General features: G+C 46.9%; 1 protein-coding gene across 3 annotated transcripts in view; it reads right to left on the reverse strand.

Annotated features, from left to right (window-relative positions):
- Positions 1 to 13793, reverse strand: part of LOC140346549 (bone morphogenetic protein receptor type-1B) — a 72615-nt gene that overhangs the window by 10187 nt on the left and 48635 nt on the right. Inside the window, exons 1-7 of one of the 3 annotated variants that reach the window (XM_072432674.1) lie at positions 13208 to 13245; positions 12374 to 12467; positions 11277 to 11415; positions 10184 to 10376; positions 9282 to 9579; positions 9008 to 9183; positions 8459 to 8589 (exon numbers count right to left, since the gene is read on the reverse strand). In XM_072432674.1, coding sequence (XP_072288775.1) covers positions 8459 to 8589; positions 9008 to 9183; positions 9282 to 9579; positions 10184 to 10376; positions 11277 to 11415; positions 12374 to 12444 — 1008 coding nt within the window. In that variant the 5' untranslated portion in view covers positions 12445 to 12467; positions 13208 to 13245. Of the gene's footprint in view, positions 1 to 8458; positions 8590 to 9007; positions 9184 to 9281; positions 9580 to 10183; positions 10377 to 11276; positions 11416 to 12373; positions 12468 to 13012; positions 13044 to 13207; positions 13246 to 13793 lie in introns of those variants that run through there. The other 2 variants (XM_072432675.1, XM_072432673.1) reach the window with 2 other exon arrangements.

Raw genomic sequence — 13793 nt, forward strand, 5'->3', positions numbered from 1 at the left:
CAGTCACACATGTACCACAGTCACTCACACATGTACCACAGTCACACATGTACCACAGTCACACATGTACCACAGTCACTCACACATGTACCACAGTCACACATGTACCACAGTCACTCACACATGTACCACAGTCGCTCACACATGAACCACAGTCGCTCACATATGAACCACAGTCGCTCACATATGTACCACAGTCGCTCACACATGAACCACAGTCGCTCACATATGTACCACAGTCACTCACACATGAACCACAGTCGCTCACACATGTACCACAGTCACTCACACATGAACCACAGTCGCTCACACATGAACCACAGTCACTCACACATGTACCACAGTCGCTCACACATGAACCACAGTCGCTCACACATGTACCACAGTCACTCACACATTAACCACAGTCGCTCACACATTTACCACAGTCGCTCACACATGAACCACAGTCGCTCACACATGTACCACAGTCACACATGTACCAAAGTCACACATGTACCACAGTCACTCACACATGTACCACAGTCACACATGTACCACAGTCACTCACACATGTACCACAGTCGCTCACACATGAACCACAGTCACTCACACAAGTACCACAGTCGCTCACACATGTACCACAGTCGCTCACACATGTACCACAGTCGCTCACACATGTACCACAGTCACTCACACATGTACCACAGTCACTCACAGTCACTCACACATGAACCACAGTCACTCACACATGTACCACAGTCGCTCACACATGTACCACAGTCACTCACACATGTACCACAGTCACACATGTACCACAGTCGCTCACACATGTACCACAGTCGCTCACACATGTACCACAGTCACACATGTACCACAGTCACACATGTACCACAGTCACTCACACATGTACCACAGTCACACATGTACCACAGTCACTCACACATGTACCACAGTCACACATGTACCACAGTCACACATGTACCCCAGTCACACATGTACCACAGTCGCTCACACATGTACCACAGTCGCTCACACATGTACCACAGTCACTCACACATGTACCACAGTCACACATGTACCACAGTCGCTCACACATGTACTACAGTCACTCACACATGTACCACAGTCACACATGTACAACAGTCACTCACACATATACCACAGTCACTCACACATGTACCCCAGTCACACATGTACAACAGTCGCTCACACATGTACCACAGTCACTCACACATGTACCACAGTCACAAATGTACCACAGTCGCTCACACATGTACCACAGTCGCTCACACATGTACCACAGTCGCTCACACATGTACCACAGTCACTCACACATGTACCACAGTCACACATGTACCACAGTCACTCACACATGTACCACAGTCACTCACACATGTACCACAGTCACACATGTACCACAGTCACTCACACATGTACCACAGTCACACATGTACCACAGTCGCTCACACATGTACCACAGTCACACATGTACCACAGTCACTCACACATGTACCACAGTCACACATGTACCAGAGTCGCTCACACATGTACCACAGTCACTCACACATGTACCACAGTCACTCACACATGTACCACAGTCACACATGTACCAGAGTCGCTCACACATGTACCACAGTCACTCACACATGTACCACAGTCACACATGAACCCCAGTCACTCACACATGTACCACAGTCACTCACACATGTACCACAGTCAAACATGTACCACAGTTGCTCACACATGTACCACAGTCGCTCACACATGTACCACAGTCACACATGTACCACAGTCTCTCACACATGTACCACAGTCACTCACAGTCACTCACACATGAACCACAGTCACTCACACATGTACCACAGTCGCTCACACATGTACCACAGTCACTCACACATGTACCACAGTCACACATGTACCACAGTCGCTCACACATGTACCACAGTCGCTCACACATGTACCACAGTCACACATGTACCACAGTCACACATGTACCACAGTCACTCACACATGTACCACAGTCAGACATGTACCACAGTCACTCACACATGTACCACAGTCACACATGTACCACAGTCACACATGTACCCCAGTCACACATGTACCACAGTCGCTCACACATGAACCACAGTCGCTCACATATGTACCACAGTCACTCACACATGAACCACAGTCGCTAACACATGTACCACAGTCACTCACACATGTACCACAGTCGCTCACACATGAACCACAGTCGCTCACACATGTACCACAGTCACTCACACATGAACCACAGTCGCTCACACATGTACCACAGTCGCTCACACATGAACCACAGTCACTCACACATGTACCACAGTCGCTCACACATGAACCACAGTCACTCACACATGTACCACAGTCGCTCACACATGTACCACAGTCGCTCACACATGTACCACAGTCGCTCACACATGTACCACAGTCGCTCACACATGTACCACAGTCACTCACACATGTACCACAGTCACACATGTACCACAGTCACTCACACATGTACCACAGTCACTCACACATGTACCACAGTCACACATGTACCACAGTCACTCACACATGTACCACAGTCACACATGTACCACAGTCGCTCACACATGTACCACAGTCGCTCACTCATGTACCACAGTCACACATGTACCACAGTCACTCACACATGTACCACAGTCACACATGTACCACAGTCACTCACACATGTACCACAGTCACACATGTACCACAGTCGCTCACACATGTACCACAGTCGCTCACTCATGTACCACAGTCACACATGTACCACAGTCACACATGTACCCTAGTCACACATGTACCCTAGTCACACATGTACCACAGTTGCTCACACATGTACCACAGTCGCTCACACATGTACCACAGTCACTCACACATGTACCACAGTCACACATGTACCAGAGTCGCTCACACATGTACCACAGTCACTCACACATGTACCACAGTCACACATGTACCCCAGTCACTCACACATGTACCACAGTCACTCACACATGTACCACAGTCAAACATGTACCACAGTTGCTCACACATGTACCACAGTCACTCACACATGTACCACAGTCACACATGTACCACAGTAACTCACACATGTACCACAGTCACACATGTACCACAGTCAGTCACACATGTACCGCAGTCACACATGTACCACAGTCACACATGTACCACAGTCACACATGTACCACAGTCACACATGTACCACAGTCACTCACACATGTACCACAGTCACACATGTACCACAGTCGCTCACACATGTACCACAGTCACTCACACATGTACCACAGTCACACATGTACCACAGTCACTCACACATGTACCACAGTCACACATGTACCACAGTCACACATGTACCACAGTCACTCACACATGTACCACAGTCACACATGTACCACAGTCACTCACATATGTACCACAGTCGCTCACACATGAACCACAGTCGCTCACATATGAACCACAGTCGCTCACATATGTACCACAGTCGCTCACACATGAACCACAGTCGCTCACATATGTACCACAGTCACTCACACATGAACCACAGTCGCTCACACATGTACCACAGTCACTCACACATGAACCACAGTCGCTCACACATGAACCACAGTCACTCACACATGTACCACAGTCGCTCACACATGAACCACAGTCGCTCACACATGTACCACAGTCACTCACACATTAACCACAGTCGCTCACACATTTACCACAGTCGCTCACACATGAACCACAGTCGCTCACACATGTACCACAGTCACACATGTACCAAAGTCACACATGTACCACAGTCACTCACACATGTACCACAGTCACACATGTACCACAGTCACTCACACATGTACCACAGTCGCTCACACATGAACCACAGTCACTCACACAAGTACCACAGTCGCTCACACATGTACCACAGTCGCTCACACATGTACCACAGTCGCTCACACATGTACCACAGTCACTCACACATGTACCACAGTCACTCACAGTCACTCACACATGAACCACAGTCACTCACACATGTACCACAGTCGCTCACACATGTACCACAGTCACTCACACATGTACCACAGTCACACATGTACCACAGTCGCTCACACATGTACCACAGTCGCTCACACATGTACCACAGTCACACATGTACCACAGTCACACATGTACCACAGTCACTCACACATGTACCACAGTCACACATGTACCACAGTCACTCACACATGTACCACAGTCACACATGTACCACAGTCACACATGTACCCCAGTCACACATGTACCACAGTCGCTCACACATGTACCACAGTCGCTCACACATGTACCACAGTCACTCACACATGTACCACAGTCACACATGTACCACAGTCGCTCACACATGTACTACAGTCACTCACACATGTACCACAGTCACACATGTACAACAGTCACTCACACATATACCACAGTCACTCACACATGTACCCCAGTCACACATGTACAACAGTCGCTCACACATGTACCACAGTCACTCACACATGTACCACAGTCACAAATGTACCACAGTCGCTCACACATGTACCACAGTCGCTCACACATGTACCACAGTCGCTCACACATGTACCACAGTCACTCACACATGTACCACAGTCACACATGTACCACAGTCACTCACACATGTACCACAGTCACTCACACATGTACCACAGTCACACATGTACCACAGTCACTCACACATGTACCACAGTCACACATGTACCACAGTCGCTCACACATGTACCACAGTCACACATGTACCACAGTCACTCACACATGTACCACAGTCACACATGTACCAGAGTCGCTCACACATGTACCACAGTCACTCACACATGTACCACAGTCACTCACACATGTACCACAGTCACACATGTACCAGAGTCGCTCACACATGTACCACAGTCACTCACACATGTACCACAGTCACACATGAACCCCAGTCACTCACACATGTACCACAGTCACTCACACATGTACCACAGTCAAACATGTACCACAGTTGCTCACACATGTACCACAGTCGCTCACACATGTACCACAGTCACACATGTACCACAGTCTCTCACACATGTACCACAGTCACTCACAGTCACTCACACATGAACCACAGTCACTCACACATGTACCACAGTCGCTCACACATGTACCACAGTCACTCACACATGTACCACAGTCACACATGTACCACAGTCGCTCACACATGTACCACAGTCGCTCACACATGTACCACAGTCACACATGTACCACAGTCACACATGTACCACAGTCACTCACACATGTACCACAGTCAGACATGTACCACAGTCACTCACACATGTACCACAGTCACACATGTACCACAGTCACACATGTACCCCAGTCACACATGTACCACAGTCGCTCACACATGTACCACAGTCGCTCACACATGTACCACAGTCACTCACACATGTACCACAGTCACACATGTACCACAGTCGCTCACACATGTACTACAGTCACTCACACATGTACCACAGTCACACATGTACCCCAGTCACTCACACATGTACCACAGTCACTCACACATGTACCCCAGTCACACATGTACAACAGTCGCTCACACATGTACCACAGTCACTCACACATGTACCACAGTCACACATGTACCACAGTCACTCACACATGTACCACAGTCACACATGTACCACAGTCACTCACACATGTACCACAGTCACTCACACATGTACCACAGTCACACATTTACCACAGTCACTGACACATGTACCACAGTCACACATGTACCACAGTCGCTCACACATGTACCACAGTCACACATGTACCAGAGTCGCTCACACATGTACCACAGTCACTCACACATGTACCACAGTCACTCACACATGTACCACAGTTACACATGTACCAGAGTCGCTCACACATGTACCACAGTCACTCACACATGTACCACAGTCACTCACACATGTACCACAGTCAAACATGTACCACAGTTGCTCACACATGTACCCCAGTCACTCACACATGTACCACAGTCACTCACACATGTACCACAGTCAAACATGTACCACAGTTGCTCACACATGTACCACAGTCACTCACACATGTACCACAGTCACACATGTACCACAGTCACTCACACATGTACCACAGTCACACATGTACCGCAGTCACACATGTACCACAGTCACACATGTACAACAGTCACACATGTACCACAGTCACACATGTACCACAGTCACTCACACATGTACCACAGTCACACATGTACCACAGTCACACATGTACCACAGTCACTCACACATGTACCACAGTCACACATGTACCACAGTCACTCACACATGTACCACAGTCACACATGTACCACAGTCACACATGTACCACAGTCACTCACACATGTACCACACTCACACATGTACCACAGTCGCTCACACATGTACCACAGTCGCTCACACATGTACCACAGTCACTCACACATGTACCACAGTCACTCACAGTCACTCACACATGAACCACAGTCACTCACACATGTACCACAGTCGCTCACACATGTACCACAGTCACTCACACATGTACCACAGTCACACATGTACCACAGTCGCTCACACATGTACCACAGTCACTCACACATGTACCTCAGTCACACATGTACCAGAGTCGCTCACACATGTACCACAGTCACTCACACATGTACCACAGTCACACATGTACCCCAGTCACTCACACATGTACCACAGTCACTCACACATGTACCACAGTCAAACATGTACCACAGTTGCTCACACATGTACCACAGTCACTCACACATGTACCACAGTCACACATGTACCACAGTCACTCACACATGTACCACAGTCACACATGTACCACAGTCAGTCACACATGTACCGCAGTCACACATGTACCACAGTCACACATGTACCACAGTCACACATGTACCACAGTCACACATGTACCACAGTCACTCACACATGTACCACAGTCACACATGTACCACAGTCACTCACACATGTACCACAGTCACACATGTACCACAGTCACACATGTACCACAGTCACTCACACATGTACCACAGTCACACATGTACCACAGTCACTCACACATGTACCACAGTCGCTCACACATGAACCACAGTCGCTCACATATGTACCACAGTCGCTCACACATGAACCACAGTCGCTCACATATGTACCACAGTCACTCACACATGAACCACAGTCGCTCACACATGTACCACAGTCACTCACACATGAACCACAGTCGCTCACACATGAACCACAGTCACTCACACATGTACCACAGTCGCTCACACATGTACCACAGTCGCTCACACATGTACCACAGTCACTCACACATGAACCACAGTCGCTCACACATGTACCACAGTCACTCACACATGTACCACAGTCACACATGTACCACAGTCAAACATGTACCACAGTCACTCACACATGTACCACAGTCACACATGTACCACAGTCACTCACACATGTACCACAGTCGCTCACACATGAACCACAGTCACTCACACATGTACCACAGTCGCTCACACATGTACCACAGTCGCTCACACATGTACCACAGTCGCTCACACATGTACCACAGTCACTCACACATGTACCACAGTCACTCACAGTCACTCACACATGAACCACAGTCACTCACACATGTACCACAGTCGCTCACACATGTACCACAGTCACTCACACATGTACCACAGTCACACATGTACCACAGTCGCTCACACATGTACCACAGTCGCTCACACATGTACCACAGTCACACATGTACCACAGTCACTCACACATGTACCACAGTCACACATGTACCACAGTCACTCACACATGTACCACAGTCACACATGTACCACAGTCACACATGTACCCCAGTCACACATGTACCACAGTCGCTCACACATGTACCACAGTCGCTCACACATGTACCACAGTCACTCACACATGTACCACAGTCACACATGTACCACAGTCGCTCACACATGTACTACAGTCACTCACACATGTACCACAGTCACACATGTACCACAGTCACACATGTACCCCAGTCACTCACACATGTACCACAGTCACTCACTCATGTACCCCAGTCACACATGTACCACAGTCGCTCACACATGTACCACAGTCGCTCACACATGTACCACAGTCACACATGTACCACAGTCACTCACACATGTACCACAGTCACTCACACATGAACCACAGTCACAAATGTACCACAGTCACACATGTACCACAGTCGCTCACACATGTACCACAGTCACTCACACATGTACCACAGTCACACATGTACCACAGTCGCTCACACATGTACCACAGTCACTCACACATGTACCACAGTCACTCACACATGTACCACAGTCACTCACACATGTACCACAGTCGCTCACACATGTACCACAGTCACTCACAGACATGTTTGCTGAAGTGCCTTGCTCCAGGACAGGCGAGCGCAGTCTCACCTCGTCACTGGTCCAGCGGTTGGGGAAGGAGGGCCGCAGCCTCTTGATGCAGACCACCTCCCTCATGTCTTCGTAGGACGGGTCGGTGGGCACCAGGTCGTGGTACGGGAGCTGGTACTCCTCCAGGATTCCTGCAATAGCAACAGATAGAAGCTCATTTTGACCCAGTACGAGAAGAGAGACTTAAACAAAAAATAGGTTTACAGGAGTTTTACATGGACTTTTCATGAACAATAATGGATACGAAATGATGATCACATTATATTATGTTTTTATCTGCCTCTGTGGCTGCTATTAACATAGTAGCTTAGGCCTTTTTACTTTTAACTTTTGTACATTACAAATAAATGTTGAGCAAATCAACTTCCATCGATTTGAACTGTTACAAAATTACAGCATCTTCAATTGAGATAATACACAAATAAGATCATGAATACATCTTAAAGTGAATAGGTCCCTCTCACTATATAGACCCTTCCACGAGCGGCGTGTTTAGACTGATGTAAACATTCTATACCGTTGTAGAAAAGAATGGGATAACGTGCGTACCTCCGGAGATGCAGCAGCGGGCGATCTCCCACAGGATCAGACCGAAGCTGTACATGTCGGCCATGATGTAGGACTGGAAGTGGCTCCGGTTCAGGGTCTCGTCCAGGACCTCCGGGGGCATGTAGCGCTTGGTGCCCACGCGCGTGTTCGGGGGGATGTCCACCTCGTTCGTGTCGCTGCCAACGAAAACGAGAGCACGTCTGAAGGTTTAGCTCGTTCGAACGCCAACGGTCCGTCCTGGATCGCTCCCCAAACCCCTTTCCACGATCCTCACCTGATGAACTTGACGGCCAGGCCCAGGTCGGCGATGCAGCACGTCCCGTTCCTCTTCACCAGGATGTTCTTGCTCTTGAGGTCGCGGTGGGCGATGGCGGGTTTCCCTTGGGTGCCGCAGATCTCGGTGTGGAGGTGGCACAGGCCCGACACGGAGGAGTAGGCCAGGCGGAGCATGCTCTGGCTGTCCAGCGAGGTGGACTTGAGGTAGTCGTAGAGCGAGCCGTTCTCGTGGTAGTCGGTGATCAGGTAGAGCTGAGTCCAGGAGCCCGTGCCCTTGATGTCGGCCGCGATGAAACCTGCAGGAGGCGAAGGTACGGGTAAGTTTGTTTGCCACGGATTTTGTCATGCAATGTCTATAAACATGTATTGTGCTCTACAGGCTCAACAAAAGCTCTCAAAGCACTAAACTGTTGTTGTTATTTATTCATTCTATATTTGTGATGGTGAACAAAGTCTATAGCCACAGCTGATCGGGGGTAAACTGATGGTACAAAGTAGGGCCGGGCGATAAGACACAAAAAAAAGGGTTCACTATTTTAATTTCCTTGTGTTGAACAATCTGGAGTTTTGATTTGTTTGTCGTCTGAAAAACAATTTGGTTTAATCCCTCATTCAGCCTTCAGTCACCAGATGTTTGCACAAGTTATAGCAAAAGAAGGCTCTCAGAACAGTATTCAAACCATGACCTTTCGGCTTGGTGGACAAAGGCTCTTGACCAAGTCCCGACCTTAAGCCAAACAGACTTTATTTATCTCGAATGTGTTCGTACTGTCATTAAAAGCGTGGCCATGGACCGACCCGACCGCGCATGGGTGAACATCTCGTGTCATAACATTTCATCTGGTTATTTTGTCGCACCGCCAGTGTGTGCATGTCATGAAGCTGAAGTAAAACTCTGACCCAGGATGTTCTGGTGCCTCATGAGCACCGTCTGGTAGATCTCGGTCTCTCTGAACCAGCTGGCCTCTTCGGTGGTGAAGAAGACTTTGGCGGCCACCTTCTCTTCCCTCCAGCGGCCCATCCACACCTCGCCGTAGCGACCTTTCCCGATCTGCTTCACCATCTGGATCTGCTTGGCTATGGTCCTCTGCACCTGAGGACGCAGAGGAGAACCTGTGCTCAGGACCCAGTGGCCAAAGGGAAGAGTTCAGCTTGGCGACGCTTCAGGTGCACTCTGTGTGGAACGGCTTGAACTTGATCTCCCCCACCTGGCCGACTCACGACATGACGGAACAATCCCTCCAACAGTAAGAACGTATGTTTTTATGTTTAAGCAACACGAACGTCTGCGATTGAATCAATGAGATGAATGAATGAATCAAGAGAGATAAATGCTGAATAACATACTGCGGAACATTCCAGGCAGAACATTAACGTCTCCATGGAAACAAGCAGAAATATAGCGCAAAAAATCAGAGCTTGCCACAAATGTATAATTAACGTATATATACAAATAAATACACTTTTATAATGTTGACATCATTCTCCAGGCCAATTACGAGTCAGGTTTGCTGAGATGCAAGCGCCGTCACAGTAAGGACACGTGTTTTTGTACAGTTAAATTATTCTGTTCAATAAAACTATGCAAAATGAAAAAAACACATTTAAAAATGACTTTTGTTTTAGTCTATTTTTGGGCTAAAAAGTTACAAACTCTGCCTTTAACAACAAATTATCATATACATTTTAAAAACTTCAATCTTTAATCTTCTAAGTATTTGCTTTGAATTTGAATACAAAATGATTTAACTGAAAATGGTCACTTTTTAGTGTATTTTCTTTATCCTCTTTTATGTTATGTATTTGCAAAAGCATCACTGTATCCTTGAAACACATTTCACAAATGAACACTTGAATTATAATACCTTAAAGTGCCAGTACTCTTACCCATGTGTAGCTATTCAGTCGGTATAAATATTATGATTATGTTTGCTTTGGACATAAAGGTGATAAACAGATGCTGTGAGACTTTGGTGCAGTGTGTGGGTCTCACCAGCAGAGGGAGCCCTGAGCCCGAGCCCGAGCTCTGGGACTGTTCCATCAGAGCTTTGAGGGACTCTCCAGGAGGAATGTAGGACTCGTCCTGCTCCAGGCCCATGCTGTAGCGAGGCCGCGACTCCTGCCGCTTGTACCTGCACAAAGCACGCCTTCAGCCTCAACAACAGGACGACGACTAAAGACTAAAGACTAAAACTGGACTAAAACAGGACTAAAACAGGACTAAGATAAGACTAACACTGGACTAAAACAAGACTTAAACAGGACTAATCCAGGACTAAAACAAGACTAAAACAGGACTAAGATAAGACTAAAACTAGACTAAAACAAGACTAAAACAGGACTAAGATAAGACTAAAACTAGACTAAAACAAGACTAAAACAGGACTAAGATAAGACTAAAACTAGACTAAAACAAGACTAAAACAGGACTAAGATAAGACTAAAACTGGACTAAAACAGGACTAAGATAAGACAAAAACTGGACTAAAACAGGACTAAGATAAGACTAAAACTGGACTAAAACAAGACTAAAACTGGACTAAGATAAGACTAAAACTGGACTAAAACGAGACTAAAACAGGACTAAAACTGGACTAAGATAAGACTAAAACTGGACTAAAACAGGACTAAAACAGGACTAAGATAAGACTAAAACTGGACTAAAACAGGACTAAACCAGGACTAATCCAGGACTAAAACAGGACTAAAACAGGACTGAAAAACGACTATAACTGGACTAAAACAAGACTAAAACAGGACTAAAGCAGGATTAAAATAATTACACCTGATACGGTCTGACTATCATTATCGGAACGCTCCAAAAAAGTTTCAAGATAATGATGTATGGACTAAGTTATACTTGTTTTATTCAAGTGTAGTTTTTGCGCTGATGACAAATTACTTAACTAATAGTTTATTTTATTGGAATTATAAAGATGCATATGCTCCACAACAACAACAAAAAGAGTAGAGTGAGTTAGTTTGAGGTTTGGGAGTGAATGTGGCGCTGAATGTGCCTTTTTACAAATAAACACAAATGTAAATATCGTTATATTGTCCATAGTTAATGCGATTGGAGGAGGAACTCACCTGAAGTAGCAGAAGACGATGATTCCGACCAGGATGAAGCAGCAGACGGTCACAGAGACCAGCAAAGCCATGTGGTGGATAGTGCCATCGTAGACTGGACAGAGAGAAAGTATGGGAATAAATCACAATATACAAGCATCGTTCTTCATATTGATCAATCACAAGTTTACGATTCAATTTGATTTGTCTGATAAAAATGGCTTTCCATATTCATTTTCCAGAACATAAACCGTACAGACTTTTAATCAGGGCCATTTAACACACAAAGGTTGTTTTTTTTTACCAGAGGATCTTTTCAAAATAAGACACTAGGGCCTAAAGTGTTGTGAAGACCAAAGTTGAGCCAACATCGCCTAAACTGTTATGACGTCGGGCAAAACACTTAAAACTACCGTATTTTCTGGATTATAAGTCGCACCAGCCAAAAAAGGCTTCAAAGAGAAGAAAAAAAACATACATAAGTCGCACTGGAGTATAAGTTGCATTTTTGGGGGAAATGTATTTGATAAAATCCAAGACCAAGAACAGACATTTCATCTTGAAATGCAGTTTAAAATAATAACAGATTAAAGAACATGATGTATGGTGAATGGTGTATGTAGTGTTTTTGTAGTATGTTTGTAGGAGGGGGTCACTTACTGGGGGGTTTGAGGGGCGGCAGGGTAGGGTGCAGGTGTATGTAGTGTGTTTGTAGTGTGTTTATAGTGTGTGTATAGTGTGTTTGTAGGATGGGTTCACTTACTGGGGGGCTTGAGGGGCGGCAGGGTCGGGTGCAGGTGTATGTTGTGTGTTTATAGTGTGTTTGTAGTGTGTTTGTAGGAGGGGGTCACTTACTAGGGGGTTTGAGGGGCGGCAGGGTCGGGTGCAGGTGTATGTTGTGTGTTTGTAGTGTGTTTGTAGGGGGGGGTCACTTACTGGGGGGTTTGAGGGGCGGCTGGGTAGGGTGCAGGTGTATGTAGTGTGTTTATAGTGTGTTTATAGTGTGTGTATAGTGTGTTTATAGCGTGTTTGTAGGATGGGGTCACTTACGGGGTGGTTTGAGGGGCGGTAGGGTCGGGTGCAGGCGTCTGTAGTGTGTTTATAGCGTGTTTGTAGGATGGGGTCACTTACTGGGGGGCTTGAGGGGCGGCAGGGTCAGGTGCAGGCGTCTGTAGTGTGTTTATAGTGTGTTTGTAGTGCGTTTGTAGGATGGGGTCACTTACTGGGGGGCTTGAGGGGCGGCAGGGTCGGGTGCAGGCGTCTGTAGTGTGTTTATAGTGTGTTTGTAGTGTGTTTGTAGAATTAGGTCACTTACTGGGGGCTTGAGGGGCGGCAGGGGCTGGTGCAGGTGTCTGTAGTGTGTTTATAGTGTGTTTGTAGTGTGTTTATAGTGTGTTTGTAGTGTGTTTGTAGGATGGGGTCACTTACTGGGGGGCTTGAG

Source organism: Eucyclogobius newberryi, unplaced genomic scaffold, assembly GCF_026437365.1.
Source record: "Eucyclogobius newberryi isolate DKJ021-1_F unplaced genomic scaffold, fEucNew1.0.hap1 SCAF_6, whole genome shotgun sequence".
NCBI classification, from domain to species: Eukaryota; Metazoa; Chordata; class Actinopteri; order Gobiiformes; family Gobiidae; genus Eucyclogobius; species Eucyclogobius newberryi.